This window comes from Dreissena polymorpha, chromosome 1 (assembly GCF_020536995.1).
Source record: "Dreissena polymorpha isolate Duluth1 chromosome 1, UMN_Dpol_1.0, whole genome shotgun sequence".
NCBI classification, from domain to species: domain Eukaryota; kingdom Metazoa; phylum Mollusca; class Bivalvia; order Myida; family Dreissenidae; genus Dreissena; species Dreissena polymorpha.
Genome location: NC_068355.1, coordinates 131,880,746 through 131,908,399, shown reverse-complemented (window position 1 = coordinate 131,908,399; position 27,654 = coordinate 131,880,746). Strand labels below are relative to the sequence as shown.

Sequence of the window (27,654 nt, the reverse complement as noted above, 5' to 3'; positions counted from 1 at the left end):
GACAGACATACAAACGAACATTCAAACAAAACTGAAATAACGTGCATATTTTCAATATGGCCTTAAACATGATGTCCTTTCTGAGTTTTCGCAATATCAAACTTTTTATTTTTTAATTACTTCTCTAACCATATCATCTGTAACAACAGTTTTGTCTGACAAAGGAACTTCAATAACGGGCATATTTTCCATTGGGAAATCTACCTTCATACCAAGTTGCATCATACTAGATTGGTTCTGATTAAATTGCAATGGTATATGTTACCGTTGAAACCACACAATTTGTCTGACAAATAAAAACTGAAATAAACTGCGCATACCCCGTATTCCCCTTAATTAACAAACCAGTCTAACCTAGCTTAAACATGTTTGAGTAAGAAGAGGTTTAAAATTCAGAAGGACACATGGACACACGGTTAACCGGGAAAAAAGACGGGCATAAGGTGAACATGTAATCTCTTAATTGGAATGAACGCATATTTTATTACTTATTATTCGCATATAATGGATGTTGATATACACTTACGTTCAATTGAACTATACTTCGAATCAAACAGAAACATAACTTACACTTCGTGCAGAATTCGTCGTCTTCGAGCGGGCAGTCAGTACTGCCATCGCACAACTGATAAGTTTCTAGCATTCTAGGCCGGGGTAACCGGTTCCTGGCCCAAGGAAGAGTCGGATTTTTACACAAGAATTTTCGACCGAGGCAGCAATCCACTACGCATAGAAGGACGGAAAACTAACAATCAGCACTATATATCTACTTACTGTATCCGTAAAAGATAAATTATTTAAAGCCACAACTATTTGTCTTATTGCTTAATCTCTATAATTTTAAAGGACTTCAATTCCAAATATTGAGTGACACACATTAATTGACCAATTAATTGAGGAAAGAAAGAAATTTAACTCAATTTCGCGTATATATTTACAATAATGTGATTATAAACCATGTTAAATGTATCCATTACCAAAATAAGAACAGAACTAATGGAATTCGTTATGTCTATAAACTCTCGTTGAAGTTATTTTTACAGCGACTTAATAACCGCTCTAGACAATTCTAAACGGGGAAGCAAGCCTTAAAGTGAAGTTATATACGCACAGAATAAAAACATCGTGTGTATGTACTAAACAGTCTAACCATTGAAACGTAATTACAGATTTTCAGTTGATGGTTTCTTCATTATACGTATCTAAAACGGATGTTCTAACAATTACATAGTTGATTCAATATGAAAATGAAAACAAAACTAAACCTGTTCAGAACTTTAAGATTTCAAAACCATGTTAATAATTTCGAATTTACAACTGTGTTTTTATACAACAATTATGTTGAACTGATGTATAATAACATTATTACAATTCATACAATTGAGACCGTTACTGAAAGGTAATACCCTTCGAACATTACCCGTACTATTTTGCAGGCTGCATGTGTAGGTTGTACGCATTTATTAAGACATCTTACAACTACAAACGTTTGAGATTGTTACAATGATATCATTCTGAACAATGACAAAGGTGTTTCAATATTTTATTTTTTAACACTTCTTTATGATCATTGAGTTTAATGCTTCACAAAAATAGTCCTAAATTATGAAAGCCAAAACGTAAAATAACTGTTTTGCATTTAATTTAGTTTTATTTTATATAAAATAAGTTGAGAATATAGTCCTAAATTTAAAAAAGCGATGATCAAAGTTTTGTTTTATATCAGGATCGAATAATTAATTGCAAAGAAAATTATGTTTTAAATTTATTACTTACCGAAGACGGAACGCGAATTTCGCAACGGCGTTTGATTTTCCGAATTTGAAATCATATTATGTCCAAATGCAAAAAAACACATGCAAAAGCAAAAACTATTGGATTAGAACAAACTTCATTTTAGCACTTGCGAGATAAGGCTGGTGAAACGTCTTGCTCTCAGAACGAGAATGATAAACAACACTGTTTCAAATACTTCTATAGCAAGATTTTAGTTACACGCGAATAAGCGAGGCAGAATAAGGAAGTAAACAATTTATATATTGATTTACTGATTTAAAATCACAGGATTTATTAGCCTGACGCTCCTTCGTGTAAGGCCTCGAGAAATATTATATACAAATGTTAAGATCATATAAAATAAACAACCACACAACAATATCGCAACTCTGGTATAAATCACATGTTTCATTGAATTCCAAATAGTATTTACTGAATAATAATGTGTTAAATGTTGTAAACGAGCTGTTTTATAACTTACATCATTGCCTTCATTTATTCGATTTCAACATGTTGTGACAAACATATATTTGTTTTTGATTATGTTAATTCTTTGTAGATTTACAAGTTTTCGTTTTGTCTATTGCAAAATCGGAGATTATCTTATAAGTATGATGGGCTAAAGGGGCATACTATTATTGATGTGTGTTGCAATCCATGAAGGATCCTTGATTGACAACTTTTTAACAAACAGCATAACAACACCTCCATTTCCAGAAGACGAAGCACCACAGCAGGAACAGAAACGTCATTATACTATCGCAATCACTTGCAAAACAACAATATCAGCATCAAAAATGAAGTCTCCTCCTTCATCACAGACCACGGAACAACCACAACCATAACGTTCACCGACACAAAAAGTATAAAACCATTGCTGATAGCAGCGCAAATATTACCAAGATCTCCATAACACCCATATTTCCATAACTGACAATATGTTCGCAGCAATGTCTGCCACAAATTTAAGTATAAATGCAACAACAACTTATACGAGAAATACTGCTGTGACAACTTTTAAAACCTCAACCATAAACTATGCTATGAAAACCATTACCACTGGTATGCATATCGCCCGCTTGGTGCAAAAAAGGCAACATTTGATATTGAAATTGGAAATCACATGGTACCTTTTTGCGATAGGGCGATATAGTCCCCAATTTTCTTTTTTTTTTTGATTGATCAAAATGTATTTTAATGTTTCGTACAAAGTTTTCCAATAAGGTAGTCCGCGATTAGAAAATAATATGTAATGCCTGAGATGTATTAATTAAACCATTATTGGAGCGTTGCGAAACCGAACTTTATTACACGTAGTCATTTTTAAAGATTTTTATTTCGCATCAGTAAGGTCTTAACATATTTAAAAAATATAAATAAAAATGTTTTTACATGCACAATGCAGATAAGTCTTTTTAATTGAAACGTATGGGAACTCAAGGGTTCCCTATGGGATTTTTGATTGTTTTTAGTATTAATGAGATTGAAAAACTAATTTTCGTGGACATTATCTACAATTTATAAAATCTACTCTTTTTTTAGTTTTGCACATGAAAACACTATTTTAAAGCAAACGGGGTATATAATTACGAACTCCTTAAAGGGACCTTTGCACAGATTTTGGCGTGTATTAAAGTTTGTCCGTAAATGCTTTATATTGATCATTTTAAACATTCGATTAAAGCTGTAGTAAAAAAAAACAAGAATAAAATTACAGAAAAAAAAGTAACCCTAAACTGGGCTCAAACCACTGACCCCTGGAAAAAAAGTCTATCGCTTAGACCACTCGGTAATCCGTGCTCATACAATGAATGATGTATTGTATGCTTTATAAAAGCAATCCTCGTAGTGTCACACAATATAATGCCAACAACAGCAATCCCCAAATTATTCAATCGTTTCGCGTTGCAACGCTTCATAATTTTCAGGTTTTTAGATCGTCAAAGATGCAAATAATGGATATTTTAGAGCATGGTAAATGTTCAGTATTTAAAGAGTGTCTGTACTTTTATTATATACAAATAAAGACACAAATTGATTTGTATTAGGTTTTTTTTTGGTCATAACAATTGGCTACATAATTGCAATGTGATAAACAGGGCCAACCTCATATAGTGACTTGCCAACACAACTGATCGCGGACATCAATTGGTATCGCGAACACATGTTATGAACACTTACTGATGCACAATCCATTTTTGTACGAAATTATAAAAAAAATATGTGTCTGTAAAATTGTGATTTTTTGTAAAAACAATACATTTCATGCTGACAGTACGGTGTAAATGATTGTGCTGATTATATTTTACCTATTATCTTTATACTTTCATCGGAAGGGCCTGGTAATTGTATAGTGATTCAAAAACTTAAAAAAAATTCATTAGGATTAAGCTTAATTTGAAAGCAATCATGAAACGTGTAACATTCAAAATGAATGGAATAAAAGTAAAATGTGTAGCCAAATCGTGCACTTATAAATATGTCATAAAAATCAAACTTGATTGTGGGCACAGTTTTAAATTAAAATAGTATGAATTCATTTTTAGTCAGAGAACATTTGATTCAACAATATGCTTATTCAAATTTCCATTAGGGCCACAAAATTGATACTTAAATAAATGAAACACCATTTTGATTATACATGACCAAATAGCCAATTCTCTAGTAGCCTTAGGACCTGGAAATGTTCACATTAAACAAACACGTTTGATACATGCAAGGGTTGAGTCAGTGTATAGAAACGTAGTCAGTTGATATCTAAAACCATAAATCAGATATATTGTGTGTTATCTTTATGTTGCTCTACGCTCTTTAAAGGATTGTTTGGCAGGAAATATGTTATTCACACGAATAATGTTTTATTTAACAGCTGAAACCATAGTTAACAATAAATTTAAAGGTAATCAATATTTTCCATAACTTCAAACATTATCAAATGCTCTTAGTAAAACAAAACTAAAACACACAAATGAGCGAGCTGTTTTGTACAAAGGTGCTAATTGCTTAACATATGATATCATGATGAAGTTGGTACTAAGAAAGCCATTGGTATCTAAATTGCATCTTTCATTCATGTCTGGAAATAGTTGTAGTCTCCTCTGGAATAGTGTAAATCTGCATAAAAATATTTTCAGAAATGTCAATGTCAATAAGAGACTTTATAGGCAGTTTAAACTGACTTTATTATGTTTCAGCCATGATTGCTATTGTTGCTACTGGTCACGGTACGTAGTCTTTTCTGAATATGATGAACATGCTTGAAAGAGTCTGTTGATAAGTTCACACAATATTTTTAAAAGGGATTGTTTTATGGTAGGATAAAAAAGGTGAAAAGGGTATATCAATCAATCGCAGGTTTACTGTGTAATTGGTGGGATTCTCAGGATCAACACACAGATCCAGGGAGGAAGCAAGTATCCTGTTATGTGACGTCCGTACTTTAAACCGCCTGGACATTGAACTGTGGTAAGTTTTCGCAAAGTACTTTTCCAAAGGCAGAGGGTGATTGCGTTGCTTGCATTTAGTAATTATAATTCAAATTAAGTTTTACCTTTTACCACTTAGATACGTATTTTCAAACATTTGTTGTCCCTTAGAAAGTTACATTTAAAGACCTTTCTTAACAAATTCAAGTTTTAAAGGCTTCATTTTCAACCCTTAGATACTGTTGAGCAGCAAACAGCGTGAAACCTGAACCGACTGCGAGTTACTCACAGGCTGTTCTGGTTTTATGCTGTTTGCACATAGCTATTTTCACTTTGCTTCTGAGTGGGAAAGGGTTAACGTAGTGAAATTCGCTGCTAATAAATAAAGAGCCCAGTGTCAAACTATCAGGTGTGGTCTAATTAATTTAAGCAGATACCATGCTTTTCCACTTAACCATAAATTGCCTTTTTTTCAAGAATTTTAAATGTATTATTCTGTTGTTTTTTTTGTAAAAGGTCTTGTCACATTTTTCATGAAACAGAAATATTATATATTCTTATTTGCATCAAGAGAACCATTAAACCAAATTAAAGGGCAATTGCTCACTCAAATAGGACATAAAAAATATATGTGGCAGAAACTGAAAGTATTTTTAATAGTGGATTATTATTGACCAGATATTGTCTTTTTGCTTAAGTGACACAGTTTACATGACTTACAGATAAAGGGTGAGTTTCGTTCCAGTCCATTTATTTTAAGCGAAGTTATGGTCCTTAGACTTATGAACTTTTGTTAAGGGGACTTTTCGCGTTTTGGTAAATTGACAAAATTAAAAAAAAATGTTTCAGATTCGCAAATGTTCTTTGTAGTTATGCTATTTGTGAGGAACCAGTAATACTGAACATTAACCATGATCTAAAATATCCATTTTATGCATCTTTTGACGATTTAAAAACCTGAAAATTATAAAGCGTTGCAACGCGAAACGATTAAATATTTTGGAGAGTTCTATTGTTGTCTTGTATTTTGTAAAACTACGAGGATTGCTTACATGAAGTATAAAATTCATCACCCATTACAAGAGCACGGATGGCCGAGTGATCTAAGCGATAGACTTTTACTCCAGGGGTCAGTGGTTTTAGTCCAGTTGAGGGTAACTTTTTTTCTTTTTTAATTTTGTTCTTGTTTTTTACTGGAGCTTTTTAGATCCAATGTTTACATTTATCAAAATAAAGCATTTAATGATAAACTTCAATACATGCCAAAATTTGTGAAAATGCCCCTTTAAAATAACACTCCATAATTTTTGACGGAACGCTTTATAGATTCGGTACATTAAGGCCCGTAACTTTGTCAAAAATCGATGGACTGAAATTTCGCAATAACGCATTTTAATTGGGATATAGCTGCTCTATGGCTTTATAGTCCATTAAGGGACAGTGTGTTTAACTAACGCAGCTCTTGTTTTCTCTAAAATAGTATGTGGGCACAAAATAAAACATATAAATAGAGACACGGTAGTGTTCTTGATGTGTTATTGATGTATTACCAAGAGTTTAATCAATATATTTAACTAGTTTACCTTCCAATATATTGCATTTCCATTTTATCAGTTCCAATTCAGTTCACTGTACAGTGTAAAGTGAATTATAAAGCAGAATATATATATATATATATATATATATATATATATATATATATATATATATATATATATATATATATATATATATATATATATATATATATTGATAATTCACAAATCCACGTACCTATTAATATCAAGTCATACTTGGTTTGTCAATTTATTTCTGTGACATACACTTGCTGAGTCGATTTTTTAATCATATTTGTTGTTTGTGTCTAAAACATATTCTTCATCATTAATTAACACACAAATAACTTTGTAATTTCATAAGCGGCCCGAAAAAACCGCGGCCTGCGAAACCTCTCCGCATATTACACTCGTATATTCTGCCTAAGCATTTTTTTAACGAGCGATGTCATTGGTTGTCGTTTCCCATTCTTCCTATTAAAATCGGTCTTTAAAAGTGTGTTTCGTATTTCTTTGCTGATTCGTTTGCACCTTTGTGAAACGAAACTAAAGATCATAGAAGGAACGAACGAATCTCACAAAATCTACAGGCACTCGGCACTAGTTGCCAATCCCCCCGCCCCCAAGCTGCTACCCCCACCCCCTACAAAACACTAAAAATTGTTCTTTTGTTATACAAAATATAAAAACAACAAAAGCAAAAGTTCGTTGATTTTTTACTTATATATATATATATATATATATATATATATATATATATATATATATATATATATATATATATATATATATATAACCAGATTGGACTACGACCCTCGAATTGCTGATTTCGGAACACGAGCCATTTTCCGAACGTTACTACTCGTATAACGTGTCTTGACCGAGCGTCGGTCTTTATAGTATGGCTCAGACAATTACGCAAAACACAATACAATAGTATATCATTTTCCTTACGGTTCCTGAAGAGGCTTCAGTTTGAAAAAATGTGGGACCCCTAGCATTGAAGTCAAATTTGACTAAACGAAGAGTGCCACATTGAAAATGTATATATATATGCTTAAAAGGATGGTTTTTCTTCAAACTGCTACCAATTTTGTACAGCAATGTCTCATACCATCGACATAATCAAGCAAAATACAGAGCGATTTTAACACTAAAATATACATTATTTTCAAAAATCTGAATCATGTTTATTCAACGTATTTCGGTGGAAAAGTATATCACTTGTGAATAATATCGACATTAACGAGGGCAAGTTACACTTAAAAAGTGAAAAAAAGTTTACAAATCTTGAAATATCAAAACTCGAACACATGCCATTTCATCACGATGGGGGAAGCCATTTTTAAATTAATAAAATTTGAAGAAACTTGCTAAAAACTCACTCATCGCCTAATTGACATTCCAAATGGTTGACGATGACAAATGCATTGGATTGTATTCTTTCCGTTGATGTGTGCAAACTGCATGATCAGACCTCATAAACACTCAAAAAATATAACTTTGTAAGAAGAATATCACCAATGTTTACAATTGTTGTCGAATCACATGTACTCGTATTATTGCGCACAAAAAGTACGCTTACAGACTGACAGAAAGATCGAAACGAAACTCCGTTCAATTCATCACGGTATACTATTTTATTGATAATATAGAATAATACATCGCTTCAACAACCTAACATTAAAAATAATTCTTTTATACGGAGTTTTTAATACGAAAGTGACAACAACGGAAGTCGGATGGATATTCTGTGAGATGAACTTCGGCTCCAGAAAAACAATACAAATACACTAAAAAAGACGGGTGTGGGAAAATTTTCAGCTGGAAAAGATTTGCAATAGGGAAATTGATTGTATCTCTGTGTGGTCATTTCTGTTATTAAGTGCGATCTCTTCCTGATAAATGTTAACAGTTGTTTTACTAGTTGCGGCCCAACTGTCAAAATAATGATGTGTTTTCTTAGCACTTCACGTGATTTCGACCGATTTGTAATGCACGTTTTTCTACGCAGCAAAGCGAGTGCCACGCTTTCAAAATGGTTAGAAGGAATCGATATATAAAAATATTTGGTTTGCCTAAAGGAAGACAATGTTAGCCTGAAGTTGGTAATTAAATGTTGTACATGTACACTTGGGACACAAAATTAACGTTTTTGTTATAAACCTCCAGAAAGTGAAAACAAACTTACATTATAGCAGAATTAATGATTAAATTTCGATTCAAGAAAGCATTCAAAATCAAAACTGAAGAAACAAGCCAAAATAAAAGTTGAACATGGTCAAATGTCAAATATGATGGATGATAAAGTCTTTCAGACACTTATAATTAAACCACGCAGGCTGTCACCCTCGTGGTACAATTCCCACGCATCTAAACTCAAAACCATGTTAAAACCTACGATAAACAACGGTACAGCACTGTAGGGATCGACAAATCCACTCGCCCGCTCGTAATTACGAGTAGAAATCGGCTCCGGACGAGTGAATATTCCGGCAGCGCTCGTCCTGCAGGGCGAGTGGCATTTCTGGCCGACACAATTAAAATTTCAAGTTTTAAAAACATTTCGCCAAACAAAACAACTCTAATCGGGGATTTAAAATTAACCGGATGTTGATTATTGCACACTGCGCTAAAATTAGTCCTGTTCCCGTTACGCACCGATACCGGTATGTTCCGTGAATGTATCCTATACAATACGGTATACGGTCTTTTAATACTGCTAAAAATTTCGTCTAAATTCTTCACAGGTATCTTTAGATTTAAAGAGTGGATTTTGGCAAGTTTTAATGGAAGAAAATGACAAAGAGAAAACTGCCTTTTGTACACAAAGAGGCTTATTTGAGTTTTACAAAATGCCTTTCGGACTCTCCAGTGCTCCTAAAGTGTAATCATAATGATCGTGACCATGAGGGAAAAATGAAAATCAAACAAAATAAAATTGTGTTAAAACAGTTTATTAACTTTATTGAAGTTCATGTATTAACACTTACAGTTCTATTTGAAAACCAATAATAATTACAATAAAACATATAAATTATTGATTTATTGCATTGATTCAATAAATTGCAGGGCAAGTACATATTTCAGCAGGGCAAGTGGAAATTCTTAGCTACTCGCCCTGCAGGGCAAGTTGCTGGAAAAAATGTCGACCCTGGCACTAATTATTATTTCATTATTGTAATGACACCTTACCAAAAAGTATAGAGGATATATTGTATTACAGAGGAAGGTCAAGTAACAGGACATCGTGTTATGTATAAAGTATAAAAAGAACAAGGTCTAATTTATAAAGAACAAGGTACAATATATAGAAAATATAATGTTTAATATATAGAGAACAAGGTCTAAATATAGAACAGTGAATTATATTATAGAAAACGAGGTCAAACATTCTAAAAAAATATAAACATGCATTTTGTATACAGAACCATGTTCAATATTTATAGAAAAGCGTCCAATATAATTATAGAGAACACAATATTAGATCAACTTCAAGTATAGAGAGCAATGTCTTATATATAGAGATCAAATTCCGACATATAGAAGAGACATAATGTCTTATATTTAAAGATCAAGGTCAATGCCATAGAGAACAATGTTTAATATGTGGAGAACATCATTCGATATTTAGAGAACAAGGTCTGATATCCATTTGTATAGAGAACAATGCCCAGCATAAAGATCTCCAGCATATAGAGAGCAATGTCAAATAGATCTTTATTATATAGAACAAGATAAATTATTGAACCAAGGTCAAATATATACAACTATGTTAAATAAATTGAAAACCAGGTCAAATGTATCTACAATTTGTGAAATAAATGTTTTTTATGGGAAAAACAGATCTATGACACACTGCATAATTATGGAGATTCCTTATGCCTCTTATATCCCATAGGTTATAAACATACTAAGGGCCACAAAAATACCTCAAATGAAATACATATAAAAGTTATGCTATTTTTCTTCAGATTTTCATCCATTTTGAAAATGTCCCAAGTGTACAGATTTGGCCTAAAATCATGCTAGATCCTTTCAGCAAACAATTCAAGTTCCCTCTAACTTATATTGTAATTTTATAAGAATATGGTATGCAAATTTAATTTGTATTCTATATTATTGACTGTTTGGGTATTTGTTAGAAAAAATGAAAACTAAAGTTGTCAACTACAAATAACCTCTCTAAACATCAACCTTAAATCATCAAACGGACCTTCTAGCACAGTAAATTATTTAGGGAAACATAAATTTTTAAAGTCGAATGAGATGTAAACAGTCGTTAAACTGCTGGACTACTGACATCCTCAGTCGAGAGCCACCGATCACTGAATGTTTCGACCCATTAATCTCGATACATTCTCCTGGTGGTGGGTCCGCAGGGGTTGATCAATCCCCTACGTGTCAGTAGACGGCTGCCAGCTCCTCTCTTCTCTCCTCAGCCAAAACCATCTCGATGCTCTCTCCGCTGCATCCCCAAGTCTGTTGACCGCTCGCTTTCTGTCTCTTCCTGTCAGGCCAAGTGCAGTGAAAAGTCTCCAGAGAGACTTTGACGGAAAGCCTCGGACGCCGACCTCCACTGGGAATAGCCAGGTGTGCCACCCCTTCTCCTTGCATTCCCTCTACAGATCAGCATATTTTGCTGTTTTCCTCTCCATCGCCTCATCACAGCGCGACTCCCAAGGAACTGTGAGTTCAACCATCACCAGACACTTGTCCTTTGCCGACCGGATCACCATGTCGGGGCGTTGTGTTGTTTGGACTACACTTGGGAAAACCAGCCTGCGTTTCAGGTCAACAGCCATCTCCCATGACTGCGCACGATCTAGGATCGATGCTGCTTGCGCCTGCTGCTTCTTGATGGTTTCCCCTTCCTTTACAAACTGCATCTTTCTGGTCTCTTTCACAGTCCTCTACTTTCGCCTCTCCCTTTCCACTATGTCTGCCAGTTCTTGGAGGACCTTGTCGTGTCTCCACCTGTATCTTCCTTGTGTAAGGGCTGTCTGGCAAGATGATAGTGTATGTTCTAGCGTGCCTATCTTTCCGCAAAGTGGGCAGGTTGGGTTGTCACGTTTTCCCCATCTGTGCAGGTTTGCTGGAGAAGGTAGCAGGTCGTAGACTGACCTGAGCAGGAAACTGATGCGCAGAGGTTCGCTACGCCAGATATCCGCCCATGTCATCTTCTTTCCTGTAGTCTGCCACTTTGTCCAAGCACCCTGGCACCCCATTGCCACTGCCCTTATGCCTCGATCTTCTTCTTCGGCCAGACATACCTCTGCCTGGACCATCTCCCTCCTTGTCCTACTGTCCGCCTTCTTCCAACTCCTCGTCTCCGCAGAGCCCAGACCTTGTGTTCCCACTGCCGTTGTTCCCACAATGTCTTTGTGTCGCAGGCGGCTCTCGGCTTGCGCTACACCCTGGCTAGCGGACCACTTTCTTCCCGTCCTGGTCTCAACACCTGCTCTTCGGACCATGTCTTCCCTTGAATCCTTCAGCGTCATGACAAGTCTGGCCTTTGCCACCTTGTACTCCTCCACCAACGATCTCAATGGGAGCTGTAGTTGATTTGATCGTCCATAGAGTCCAATGTTGCTGAAGCTGGGTGGTACGCCAAGCCACTTTCGCAAATGCCTACTAATGGTTCTCTCCAGTCCTTCCACCACTGTTGTTGCCATCTCAAAAAGCATCAGTGGCCACATCAGTCGTGGGAGAAGTCCATTCTGGAATAACCAGGCCTTGAATTTGCCAGGTAGTCCGCTTTTGTCAATCTGCTTCAGCCCTTCAGTGAGCTGGTTCTTGATGCGCTTGATGTTGTTCCCATCTTGGAGTGTAGCATCATACCACTTCCCAAGGCATTTAATGGGGCTGTCCATTGTCGATGGTATGTCCTCACCTTGCACTGTCAGATTGAATTTCTTGGTTGGTTGGCCTTTCCTGATAACAAGTGCTCTGGACTTTCTGGGTTTGAACCTCATTCTGGACCAAGTTGCTTCCTCTTCTAGGGCCGAAAGCATCCACCTTGCTTGGATGTGGGTCTTTGCTGTCAGAGTGAGGTCATCCATGAATCCCTTAACTGGAGGTAAGTAGATTCCTGATGCTGCTTTTGGACCACGTGTCTCTCTCTTCGCCGCATTGATGATGAGGTTCATACCCATCACAAACAGGACCACAGAGATTGTGCATCCTGTGACAATGCCTTTCTCCAAGCTTTGCCATGCTGTTGTCTTGTCTCCCACAGCAAAGCGTAGCTTAATGCCTCTGTAGTAGTCTTTTACCAGGTTACAAACGTGTTCTGGTACATGATACTGCTCAACTCAATCAACTTGTGGGGTATTGATCCATAAGCGTTGTCAAGGTCTAGCCACACTACAGTCAGGTCATCATTGTTCACTCGTGCCTCCCTGATCACTTGGCTGAGAACACTGGTATGCTCGACGCAGCCTGAAAATCCGGGAACTCCACCCTTCTGAATTGACGTTTCAACGTAGTTGTTGTCAGTAAGGAACGTTGTCAGTCGCTTGGCTATGACTGCAAAGAATATCTTCCCCTCTACGTTGAGCAGAGAAATGGTCCGGAACTGACCAATATCCTTCGAGTCCTTCTCATTTGGGGCGAATATTCCCTCCGCTCTCTTCCAGCAATCCGGGATTTTGCCCTTTCTCCAAATAACTCTAAGAAGGGTCCATAGTTTCCGAAGAATGCCAGGGCACATCTTATAGACACGATAAGGAATGCCATTCGGGCCTCGCTTTCTTCACTACGTGCTGTACCTCAGACAATGATGGCTCCTTTGTGTCCAAAGGAGTTTCTGGTGGGTCTTCTGGTTCTAGCCTTGAACAGTCACCCAGTGGAACCTCCCGTGAAGGATCATTGTGGACATTGCGTAAGTGCTGTTCTATGTCCTCCATACTGCTCTCTAATGTTCCTGATCGTTCGTTGTCAAGGATGTCTTTGGAGAACTGGTATGGATTCTGGATGAATCTAGCTCTCTGTTTTTCCCTCTTCCTTTTCCTCTGTCTTGTTTGCTCAGCCTTGTTGAGAGTGCTCAGTTTCTCTCGTAAAGTGCTTCGTTACTGTTGGAGTCCTACTTTCTCTTCTTCCTCGGCTTTTCTATACTGCCTCTTTACACTTGTAAGCTCCTTTCTGGTCTGTTTGATTAGCCTCTGTCTTCTGCTGATGATTGGGGCTGGCTTCTCTGGCTTCTTCTCAGCCAAGCCAAACCTCTCTTTGCTTACAGTATAAATTTTTAAAGTCAAATGTAATAACAACCAAAAAAGTATATATATATATATATATATATATATATATATATATATATATTTATATATATATATATGTGTGTGTGTGTGTATTTATATATGTTGAATGGTTTGCTTATTTTACTTGTATGCATGTAAGTGTCCCAAGTGTACAAATGTTTGAAAATTGTATACAGTTTTGGCAAAAGCTAGTTTTGCAGATTTTCTTAGTAAATAAAAAAGAAACTTCACATATATTTGAAGACCATCATAAATTTTGATAAATCTGAGATTTCATTTAAGATACACTGCTTTGACGCCAGGAAAAAACTTTGATGAGTATAGTTTTAAAAAAAGATGTGTTAAAAAACATGACAATTTCATTTTTTCCATAATTTTGCGAAGAACACTTCTGTTTTTGTATTTAAATTTTACTAAAGAACATACTTCATTATGACAAAACACAAAAAATATTGATAACATGATTAAATAGGATTTTATTAAGTGCAAAAAACATGTACATTTATCAACACAATTTTCAAAACATTTGGTTAACATATTTTGTTGTGAAAAAGTGATTACATCTGACAGAACGGCCCTACTCATTTATAAAACTTGAACCCTTTCCCTATGCAATACAAACAAAACTGTTACCATAACTTAACATCTAAAATTTGAGAAAAATTTCCATTTAGGCTTAATTATTTTTAAAATCACCCCAAGGTAAGAAAAACGTGCATCCATACAAGGACTCATACCATAGACTTCCGCATACCATGCGAATGCTATTCGGACTAGCCTACTTACACATAGTTATGTCTAGGGGTGAATATACACTTCATACACTTCAACACCGTTATTTCGAACACCGATTATCCGAAGTCACCGTTATTTCGAAGTATTTTTCGGGTCCCGATTGTAGTTGTTCTTTGTTCAATGTAAAATTTCATTGTTAATCCGAACTTCGTTAAACCGAAGAAGTCGTTAATTCGAAGTGATTATGTCGGTCCCAACACTATAATTTGCACCTTATTATCAATCTTTAATCCGAAGTAAAAACTGCAAAACACTGAGCGGAATTTCACACCTATGTCGTCTGCGCGTTGTACGTTAAAGCCGATAATTACACCTTTGTCGCCTGCGCGTAGCATGTTAATTTTATAATGTCGTCAAAAGCCGACGACGAGGCCGACAACACATGAATTAACATGATATCTAATCAACGTGTGATCACATGCATCAACGACGTAAGGCAGTTCTGCGAGCAAAACACGGGCGGAATCCAGTTCTTCAATTTCCTTGATAATTGGAGAAATATGTTACACGCGTCCAGTTTAGTGCTGCTAACATCGCGTCTTATTAAAAAAAGTGAATTCATTTCCGAAAATGTATTCATATGTATTAACATGTATGATACGCTATGCATTATATTTTATATGTTCTGTAATTAGAGAAAAATAAAAAGAAGAAAAAGAATCGTTTTATTCCTCCGTTTGTTACAAGTAGAAATCTATTGCTATCTGACTAGTTTACGTTTTTAAGTAAAACAATTATTAAAAGTACAGTGTGACCCAACCATGCGAATTCCACAATGTTGTATTTTTTCAGGATCAAAGAAGTCGTCTGTCAAATGTTTATTTCGAATAATCGTTAATCCGAAGTTTTTTTAACGGTCCCGACGACTTCGAAATAACGGTGTTGAAGTGTAATTTCATTTGGCTTGTGGAGTATGTAGCAGCGGTTTATATTTACAAAGTATAAATCTGTGTGTAAGTAGGCCGAATAGCTCAGCTTGTAGAGAGTTGGCACGGTATACGGGTGTCCCGGGTTCGGGTCCCAGTATGGCTGCATGTTTTTCTCACAGGTCTACATTACATATATGGATTTTAAGAAAGATTACATTGAAAATACTATTTAATGACAACATGCAATTTCTTTTTGCTATTAAGTACATTGTAAAAAAATGATTCATTGCTTGTGAAAGCAAATTTCATCATTTATCAATTTTTATTTTTAAGTAGGTTTTCTGATAAAGAAACAAGTATATAGTGAGCATTTTGTTAAGGGTTGTGAATGAGGCTTTGTTCAGAGACTTTATTAACAATTTTTATTTCTAAACATTTATATTATTTCAACATTCATTTATTTTTCTGATTGGATCAGGCAATATTCACATTACAAACACCTTCTGATGTCATCTGCTGAGCTATTTCACACTATAATGTTTTAAAGCACTAAGTCAAACTAAAAAGATTCTCAGGATAAGCAAATTCTTCTATTGAGACAAAATTTATGAATTGGAACTATTTCATAGAAATTGTTTAATATAAAGTTTAGAATTTGGTGAAACAGGGAAATACTTCATTTTTTACAATGATTTTAACGGTTCTTAAACAATGCCAACCCAATATTTCAAACTCAATGTAACATAATTTGGTAAAATTGTTAACCATATTGGACTTGTATTAAATGGTCTTACAAAATCTTACAGGAATGGGGGAAAACTCTACAAAAGAAAAAGAAAAAGTTGCATCACTCCTTACAGTGGCTATAGGATTATTCAACTACATGCAGTGCAGATGATCCTGAAAGAAACATGCATGCATGCTGCAACATGTGAAAAGGCCAAAGAATTAGTTACTGGAGGAATTGCCCCAGCTGATCTTGTCTCTGAAGTAAACTCCTATGGTTTGGCATCAATATGATATTCTTAGCAAAGTGTCTTGGATGTAACCAAGCCTTCAAATTTAATACCACTCCAAGACTTGAATGTGGTAATTTTGATGTGAATGTTCGAGCTGTGTGGGGAACACTGGTAACAGGAAATGGACTATCACAATTAAATGAACTACTTGCTGTCCTGGATTCACCAGGATTATCTCGAAGGTCATTCTTGGATATAGAACTTAAAATGAACAATTGGTGAATGAATATCTACAGGCTGATTTGGATAGGGAAATAGAGGAGGAGATAGAGATAGCTGTAAAAAAATGGGGGTTTTCATCAAAGTTTGTAAAAATATGCATTTACCCATTCGTCCCTCTTACAGTTTGCAGCAGACAACTTAAGTTCATTTACATAAATGGCAGATAGCAATTTAAGACAGCTGTTTTTAAGTCATCAGCCCTTGAAAATCTTGTGACAAATTGAGAAATTGCTCATCGTGAGCAATTTCTGCTTTTGTCAGTAGGTTTTCAAATGTCATCTGCTGCAAGATGAAAAAATGCATCTGTAGGGAATAAAAGTTGACCCTTTACTCCATGACATTGTCTTAGACTTAGGCCACTTCAAATTGATTTGTTGGTCTACGGATTTTCTTGAAAAATGTTGAAGAGGCGAGCGAAAAAAATATATATAAAAATTTGAAAACAGGAAAATTTTCGAGCGAGCGAAGAGCGAAGAATAAAAAAATTAAAATAAATCACATTTCGATAGAAAAATCTTGCATTATCAAGAGATACAGGTTTAAACAGCTATATTTTACATTCAAATCAATTATTCTACAAAGAAATATATCGACCTCATATTTATAGGAGTAAGTTGCATATGACCTTTGACCACGAAATATACATGTAACCATATCATTGAAGTGAGGAACACATGTCTACCTACTGCTTCTTATATGTGTTTGAAGTTTTAAACAGTGAAAGCTGTGAAAAGGTATACCATGTTGCAAGCTGTTTTTTTCATGTTGCAAGCTGTGAAAAGGTATGCCATGTTTCAATAGCACTTGAAGAGGGACAATCATCAAAATGATAATAACGGTCGGACAAAGGCCATGCATATAATCCATTGTCGCAACTTTATTGTAAAAGGGGCATATCGATGGCCAGAACGGTTTTGTATTTTTCTGAAATAAATTTATACAGTACAAAGTACTCATTTGATGTTTCTGAAATACACGGACCTAGCTGTTTAACATGTTCGGTCAACCATATATTTTAAAAATGATAGAACATTGTCCCTGTGAAACTTTTAGAACCAGCATTTAATGATGTTATCTTTATGTTTTGTTCACTTTAAATTGTGTTATATGAAAAGTGTGCCTATATGTAGGGAAATACCGTCCATATGCCCATTTAATGAAGAAAACTTATTTTAAAAAATCTTATGTCATGTTTCCCGATGTTGATTGAAATTGAACATGCTTCAACGGTATCTGCTGATAGTTGCATGTTCAAACGTAAACAAACACATTTAAATAAGTCACAGAACGTAGATGTGTTTATATTTTTAAGGGTTGGCTTCAGCAACTTTTCACAGCAATTTCTTAAAACGGTCACGATGTACCGCTCGCACCAATCTCCACGCAGAGTTGTCGTTCCATGCTCTCACATACAACCTCTGCCATCACAAGAAAATCCTACCAGATTCGGTAGGATGTTATTTTATTTTTTTAAAGTATTATATTATGAAAAGGAAAATCATTTTATTTTATATTTTGAAAATAGTGTATAAGTTTAGGTTCATAATAAAAAATAATTACTTTAATTAAAAAAGTAAAAATTACTGTTGACAAATTTAAAAATAACCGTTGATACTGTAAGACGCCCACGTGGTTCGACTATTATGACTTAGTTGGTAATAACGGCAGGGAGTTTAGATCATTATACATATATGGCTCTTATTTTCCGGTTAAACATTAAACTCTTGTTTTAACAAAGGAAACAATTATCCGGCACATTCTTTTTCGGCATTGTTTTCTATGACGTTGTAACTGTAAGACGCGATTAATGTATCACGCGGCTCAGCTATCATCACGTGATTGTGTATGATGGCAGGGATTTGATCCAACTATGCTGGTTCCAGTCAAATCTCTGCGCGGAGGTTGCGCTCGCACAGGAAGCCATTTTTTCTGGTCGTCTCGATCGAATTTTTTAGCGTCTGCAGTTATCGATTAAAAAGGTTACGAAACACTATAATTGGCATTCGAATTCAGCGTCAAAATCGTTTCTGCTAGATCGCGTTTTTTTTGTGTTTTTTTCCCACAAATTTCAAAAAAACATGCGCTATTGTTAAAGAAGGACACAAAAAAGTGAGTGCGAGCGGTAAATATATTTTTTTCCATTTTGAAAAAATAGGTGCGGCAAATCCGACGACCAACAATTCGGAGTGGTCTTACTCATATTGAAAGCATCAGCAAACAACTATTGTAAATTAGGGACAAGGACAATCTCATCAGAAATTTGGGAAGAAATCTTGTAATAATGGGAAAATAGCAATGTCTATTTGCTGTTGTTTACATTATAAGCTTTGGAAACATCGTGTTAAGAGGAGAAATTGCTGATTAAGAAATCACACTTTTTGTCTCGATGTTTTCAATTGTTTGCTACAAAAGGCAAAAATTCACCAAAAGAGTGTTAATATTTTATCTTGCAGTGTGTGGCGTACAGCATATGTGACATTTCTTGGACGAACAATAAAACACAAATGGACGGTTGATGGAAAACAAAAATGGTATCATGGAACAGTAATAAACATTTTACATTGCAGAGATGGTATAGATGCTGTTTATGAAATTCTTTATGAAGATTCAGATGAATGAACAAAAATTAACCACCTTATAGAAGACTTTAACAACAAAGAAGTGAGATTTGTATATGTTTAAGGTATGAGGGCTGTGTTTAAATGTTTGACCTTCAAATGTTTTTCATTAGAAAGACAAATTTATAGGATAACATATTCATTATTGCAGATGTCCTAAGTAGGTGTTTTACCTGTTTTGTTTATTCTGCATTGACCACCCAGATGGCTTCATGGTGTAGCGCCCCCCTCTGGAATGGGTGGTCTCAGGTTCGATCCCGACCGATTCATACCTAAGACCCTTAAGCAACGAAAGCATGTTTTATGCCCCCGGATCCAAATATCGAGGATATATTTTTTGGCCTTTATGTCTGTCATTGTGTCAGTCAGTCAGTCAGTCATTGTATGTGTGTTTCACAACACTTTAACCAAGGTTAAAGTTTTGCAATAACTTTTGCAATATTGAAGATAGCAACTTGATATTTGGCATGCATGTGTATCTCATGGAGCAGCACATTTTGAGTGGTAAAAGGTTGAGGTCATCCTTCAAGGTCAAAGGTCAAATATATGGCATCAAATCGGCGTAATAGGGGGCATGGTGTTTCTGACAAACACATCTCTTGTTGATATTTGGATAGCATTACACTTGGATGGAAGACTCCTGTTTTAAGATGGTAGCACTGGTTGGGATCCATGGAATTTGGGTATGCTGACTGTTGTCACTGTATTACTCCAAATATGCAACAATGGCTCAAAACAAATAAATAAAACAACTAACGTTGCAAAATGTTTTTAAATATGTGCAGCAAACAATATAAACATGAAAGCAGCAAAGTTGCTGAAACTTATTTTTAAACATCCTGTTTTAAATTTCAACATATCTGTAGCATAAACTGTACTTATGAATACATTTTCACCAATAGAGAAATTGTTAAACAACTGTTTCCCCTTTATCACAATTCTTTATAGCCATGTTGATGTTGAAATTGTCATTTGCCTTTCATGAACAATACTTGTCTGCTAATGCTTCCTATTTGAAGAAAAATGTCTCAAATTACCTCATGTGGTAAATCCTTGAAAAATGTACATTTAGTCAGTTTAAATTTAAATCTTTAATGCTTTGTCCCTCCAGACACATTCTTTGTATTGCAGCAAAACACCTTTTTAAACCTTGTTACTGAAGGAGAAATTTCTCATGTTGAGCAATTTCTCCTTTTATCACAACGTGTTCAAGGTAAATTAATTGATGAAACACCAACTCTAAAATGTTATCAATTTGATCAAATTGATGCAATGTTGTCTGTGGCAGTGTCATCACAGGTACAAATATATTAAGAAAAATATGCTCATCTTCATATTTTTGTCTAAATGTATGTAAATGGCACTTGCTGAAATTGCATCATATTGTTTTCGTATAAGCAAAACCTTAGTTATGAATCAAAGCTGTAAAATATTGAGATAAAAGGATTATTTGCTAATATTTAACAAAAATAAAATCATTCAAAACCGTTTAATTTCCACGCTCATTTGGAGAAAAATATACGTTTCATTCATTCTTAAATCATCGATTGATATCAGAATTTATATTGTATTAATCAGTTATCAGACTAGTGTTAAAATGCAAATACGCTGCAACTATTCGCCGTACATGACTTTACCTATTCACCGTACACGACTTTTGCCATAAACAACTATTCGCCGTAGACTACAGTTATTTTATTTTAATAGATTTCCACGAACAATAATCAAACCAAGACCAGAAATAGCGTTAAGATGGTATAAATTGCCTATAAAAATAGGAAATCAACTCCATACACGATGATAAACCATGTCATCATAAAAGAACAGCTGTTTCTTCGAGAAGTACTAATTTTAAACCGGTACCAAGCAGTCATTAATTTGTGTAAATAACGCTTCATCAATACGAATTTGCATTATAGATACACATTTTTAAACATAGTAACCTTTCTGTAAGATGCCTAACACGCACTGATTATCCAGGAGCGAGTAATTATTAGATATTTTAGGCAAAATACTGACTGCTCTCCATGGTTGGTTTGTTTACGTTTGCTTCGCTGGTCAGCTATTTCCGTAGGTGATGATAGACGGTAATTATTAGATGGTCATGAATATGTTGGCAAATATCTATAGGTTAGTTTCGAGTGACAATAGGAACGGCTTTTCATAGCGGTATGCATCTTGTTCAAGTTTCCTAGGTATCGAGCTATGCTCGCACGCCGATGTCTGAGTGACACAATCCGCTACAAATATATGTATTTATTATCGTTGTGTGAATGAATAAACTGGTTATACAGGTTTTTGAAGGTGATATATGTCCAATGATGCGGTAATCAAGATTTCCTCGTGCACAGATTTGTAGGTTTAGTCATTCGACAGGCAAGCAGGGTAGAGCGAAGACTTGATTTAAATCGTTTTATTCATTTTCTCAACCACATTTAATTGTGAAATTTGATTTATTTTTGTGTCGTATTGGCGTTGGTAATTTATTAATATGGACAGTCAGGATGAGAGGAGAGATCGCTTCGCCGGCGGGTACAGGGCTGGCACAGTAAATGGACACACGTAGCGACCACGTGGTAGCGGTCAAGAAGGTAGGCCCTCGGCGATAGAGGAGAATTGTTTGACGTGTTTGGTTTACATATACTACGCACATTGTGAAGAAAAGTATCATTTCTCACGTTTTTCTCTTGTAAAATGTAGTTTAAAGAGGCATGTCCTTTTTTTTCGGAAAATCATTGGTGCCAATCCTGATATAATTGACTGTATTGTCGGCGCTTACGCATTACCATTCTTATAATTACCTGAAAAATGTGTATCTGGAAAAAACCAATCAGCTTTAAAGCAGATAGATTAGAAGATATTAACGAGTCGGTGCAGGATATGTAAAATAATGGCTGTATTGAAGAAATAAAAGACATCCCTCATGTTGTTAGTCAATCAAGTGTAGCCGTGAATGAAGCCGGAAGCTGGATTTGTGATCAATGAGGACAAGTCAATATAAGTACCAGTTCAGAGGCTAGAATGGGTAGGATTAATCTGGGATAGCCAAATGTTTTCTTTTGAAATTCCCGATAGAAGAATAACTGATTTTAAAAATAATCTTTTAAAGGTATTTTCTTCCATGCCAATGGTTTCGGCAAGGGCTTTAGCTAGATGTACGGGGAAAATTGTTTCAATGATGCCTGTTATTGGTAGTCTGGCTAGGTAAAGACTAGATATCTTTATTCTGAAATCGTTTCAATGCATAGAGTTATAGCCCTTGAACCAGATAGCTTATTTATTTCCGAATTTAGATTTTGGTTAGGTCGCATAGATGGCATACAATCAAGACATTTTAGTAAAACTACATGTGTCGAAGTTTTAAAGGTTTACAGTGATGCAAGTGGGTTTGCCGGTGGGGCTTATATTGTTGATATGTCAGGTTTTATTTTTCACGATATATGGTCAAATGACGATTGCAATACAAGTTCTACGTATAGAAAAATTAATGGAGTAGTTCTAGTTTTACGTGCCTATGGGAATTTTTTAAGGGGGGGGGGGGGGGCTGTTAAGAGGTTTTCTGACTCTGAATCACGTGTAAAGTTGGTAAAGGTAGGAAGTTCTAAAATTAAGTAACATGATCTAGCACTAAGCATTTTAGTATGTGTTTCAAGATGAATATAGGACTAGAAATACAATGGGTTCCAAGAGAATTAAACTCCATTGCCAGTATAAGTAAAATGAGCAATACAGATGAATGGTAAATTTCACGAGATTTCTTTGAGTATTTAAATGGTAGCTCGGGTCCGATTTTGATTGATCGCTTGGCTACTTTTGAAAATGGAAATAGTTAAAGATATAATTCAAAATTCTTTGATTTTGAAACAGAAGCAGATTGCTTTACACAGTTTTGGGGTGCCGATTTGAGTTGGTTGATGCCCCTATTTATCTCGTAGGAAAAACAATTTTGCACTTTCTAGAATGTAACGCATATGGCGTTTTGGTGGTACACAGATGGCCTAGTGCAGCATTTTGGCCATTCTTATTTGAGGCTGGTAATGTACAAATGCACTTTGAGAATGATATTATTGTGTTTGACAAAGGGCAAACTATTTGTATGAGTAATAACCACTCTGTTTCAGTTCAAGATCTTTTTCAAGAAATGTTCTTGCTATTCGAATTTAACAACACTATATGTCGTTTATATGTGAATTGGTGATATGAATGTTTTGATTGTTTTGATATACTTATGGTATAGTTGGGATTTTTCACGTGTTTATATGTGTAGAAATGATTCAATGAATGTTGTTTTTGTATGGCCATTAAGTATGTATAGAAACCATGTTGATGTATGTCCGTTTACATCTGGTGCTTACGAAGTCGTGTACAGTACACGAGGAATGGAATACTTGCAAAAAAGAAAGCAAAATCAGTACTTGCAAAAAAGAAAGCAAGGGTTAAAAATAATAGTTTTAAAAGTTTGATACTTGCAAAAAGATAGCAAGGGTAATATTTATTTCAAATTGGAAAATACTCGCAAAAAAGAAAGCATGGGAAACGGTTTTGTTATAGAAAGTCAATTTAAAATGTTGGTGTGTGTGTTTTGTGCCTGTCTGCCTCTGGGGTAGACGCGATTGTGTGTGGCATTTCGTGGGCTCTTGTAATTCTGGTCTGGTTGTGTTTTCTGATGATGGATTGAAAAGGGCCAATTCTTGGCCGCTGGTTCGGAGGTGCTTAGTGACCAAAGCGGATGTGTAGAGGCTTTGATTCTTTGATTTGAGATGTGTAACGGTTTGTTTTGGTGCGTTTTTTTTTTGGGGGGGGGGGGGGGTTGGCGGTTAGGGACTTTGAATTGAAAGGATGCGATACAAGATTTTTTGAGGATTGTGCTATAATTATTATTTTCAATAGTAAAACGGTTCAATTGTGCAAAGGCGAACAGGTATTGACATTTTGTAAAACAAATGCAGTTTTATGCCCTGTCTTCTACTTGAAAAAATGTATCTTGGCAGCAACTATTCTAGATATTGCAATATATGTTTTGTTTAGAAACATAACAAATTGTAAGAAAATGAATAAATACATTCTAGTTGGCTCAAAGCAGATGAGTTACAGTAGACAATTAGATATTTTGCACCACATCTTTCGTGAAATTTGACTTAAACCTTATGTTCACGGGTTGCATGCATTCCGGTCATGGGAAGCAACTGCTGTTGCAAATAGCGGTGTATCTGATAAGTGTTAAAAAAACATAGGCAGTGGAAGACTGTTGGCGCTTAGGATGGCTACGTGAAAGATTCGGATGAAACACGTACAATTGTTTCTTCTCGTTTGGATTTGTAAATATATGGTACTTGGTGTTGTATGTTGTTAGTAGTGCGTTGTTTTTTTTGTTGCCCCGTTCTTTTTCTGTCGATAAAATACCCTGCTTGTCATGACACCTAAACAAATGTGTTTGTTTTTATTCTAAATGGTTAGATGATAAATAATTTATGTTTGTCATAAAATGTAATGGAATATAAAACATAAATGTATTTATTATCGTTGTGTGAATGAATAAACTGGTTATACAGGTTTTTGAAGGTGATATATGTCCAATGATGCGGAAATCAAGATTTCCTCGTGCACAGATTTGTAGGTTTAGTCATTCGACAGGCAAGCAGGGTAGAGCGAAGACTTGATTTAAATCGTTTTATTTAGTTATCTCTGTTTGTGTGATGATGTAAATATTATGTTTTATGTGTTTCAGTGAGTTTTATGAGAGCAGACGGATGACTGACTTGAGATAGAAAGGGGCATTTGTTCCGGACATTTTACCATTAGATTTACATGGTTTTCTAAAAAGAATACTTAACGTTTACAGCTGATTATTTGTAGATTTCTCTAAAATTAGAGGTTTCAGGAGGTGATGAAGGCACCTAGACACCGGTCTTGACCCATGGGTCCTCATACGTCCCCCTGCCATTAAAAGAAAAATGAAAAATGAGCAGTAGGGTTGCGTATCCCGCTCGCGGTTACACCTGAATCGTTCGTTACCACCGATTATGTTTGGGGTGTACGTGAAGTCATGTGCACTTCTCTTAATTAATGGTTATGAATAAATCTTGTAATTATCGCAGCTGCTTTTATCAAAGCTAATGCTGCACTTTATGTACTTTTCGCGAATAGGCGTTGTGGATGGGCATAGGGGGCGTCCGCGGTGCGCTTTGGGCATCGGCGGCGGACGGGCGGTTGTTAGGGCCGTGGCGTCCTTGGTTGGGCTTGTGATTTTGAATTGTGTAGTTAAATTGTGCAATTGTATGATTTTGAGTTTAGGCTTTACGTCTGATGGGTATTAATAATATTCAATTATTCACATGTAACGCATGAGCATTTTTAATGATACGTATAACGACGTGTTCTACAGAATGGATTTAGTATCGTTTCAGTTCTTAAAGATATGAGAAGGATGTCGCAACGTTTACTGACGTCTCGAGACTCTTCAACTGAGCGGTGCCATTGGGGTCGATATCTGTTGCACGTTTAACACATACGATCGTCAGAAAATTTGTTTCTTGCATTTATGTGTAGAAAGCCCTATCAGATACAAACACCCACTCCGTGCGTGTGTTTCAAGAAATAAAATACCCTGCTTGTCATGACACCTAAACAAATGTGTTTGTTTTTATTCTAAATGGTAAGATGATAAATAATTTATGTTTGTCATAAAATGTAATGGAATATAAAACATAAATCCAGTTGTTCTACGGAGAACGTGCCTTGCGCGACACAATGAACTTGTTTTGTGATACACAAAGGGAGGGTAATCTCGTCGTTGTTCCTATAAGAGCGCGCAAGAGTTATATGTGCACTCATAATATTACGAACAATGCAGCCCAAAACGAAATGTACATCATTTCACAATCTGATATAAAAACATGCGGAATTAAGTGAGACGTTTCACAAGTCATACAGAACATTTTAACATTTCGATTTCTTCATCTTGTACGAAGTAGAACTTAGCTAATTTCCTGTAAATTTTTTAATATAGTAATATTCGCCGTTTATTTAAACCACAAAATACATTTTGCAAGAAACACTTGTGCTATTGTCTGAAACGTAATTTGTATAACTTCTATGAACTCGTAATTTTTCACATGATCAGAGGGATATTTTGATTTAAAACCGTGATTTTGACTTCTATTTGGAGTGGCGGTATTTTAACATGTGTTCTTTATTGATAGGAATGTGAGCATGCATATGTAAATAACCATGAGTCCACAGCTCACTTAAGGAAATCCCGTCTCAAACGAAAATTACAACGATTCAATACTTGAACTTCGTCAACCCACGGACAGGATCACCACCTGACTGTTTCCACCTAAGCATCATCCGCCACAACGGAGCGAAATCTATCCACTGTGTGTCAGGAACAGTGCGTACTGCTTGCTGAAACAATAAAGCCATTGCAGTTATTGCTCGTTTTCATTAAGAGACCACTATTTTATGGTTGCTGTGAACCCATATTTTACAATTAAAGGAAACAGTTAGGGTTGAACATATACCTATATACGCACTGTACATAAAATCAAATAAGCAATGTATATAAATCTATGTAAGGGCTGACCATATAATTATAATGTATAATTAACGCTGTACATTTAGATTTAATAAGTATTGTATATACAACGTAAAAAGAGATGTACATACAGCCATATAAGCACTGTGTACGAATCCATTGAAGCGCTGTACATACATGTATATAATGAAATGTAGGCAATTTATTTCAGTATTTTCATACATGGATTCACATAAGTGTGTCTATGTGAATAGTCGTTACTTAACGATTTAATGCGGATGACCAATTGTATTAGTTTTAGATTCATTGAATACTATTGATGGTTCTATTCGCTATTTAGATTTTGCATGTCAAATGTTTACCGCAGTACATAATTAGAACATAAGCAAAATAACATTAAGCCAGAGATCGACTTTAAACATGTAATTAACACAAGCACGTGTCGCCCATCGTCATTTAGTATATATCTTTATAGCCTAAGAATTAAGACAAAGGACAACAACTTCTGCATTAACACGAACACTTTATCGTATACGCACGACCCGTAAACAGCAGCCTGCCTGTAGGCGATCGGTTTA

At 35.4% G+C, this 27,654-nt stretch overlaps 1 protein-coding gene across 1 annotated transcript; it reads right to left on the bottom strand.

Moving 5' to 3' along the window:
• Positions 1-11,670: 11,670 nt before the first annotated feature.
• Positions 11,671-12,912, bottom strand: LOC127852048 (uncharacterized). The gene has a single exon (XM_052385948.1). It carries the CDS (start codon positions 12,910-12,912, stop codon positions 11,671-11,673), a length of 1,242 nt encoding a protein of 413 aa, XP_052241908.1.
• Between the last annotated feature and the right edge of the window lie 14,742 nt (positions 12,913-27,654).

What these genes read in the sequence shown, in the direction of transcription:
- LOC127852048 (XM_052385948.1), bottom strand. Translation starts at nt 12,912, where the DNA reads ATGGGTATGAACCTCATCATCAATGCGGCGAAGAGAGAGACACGTGGT.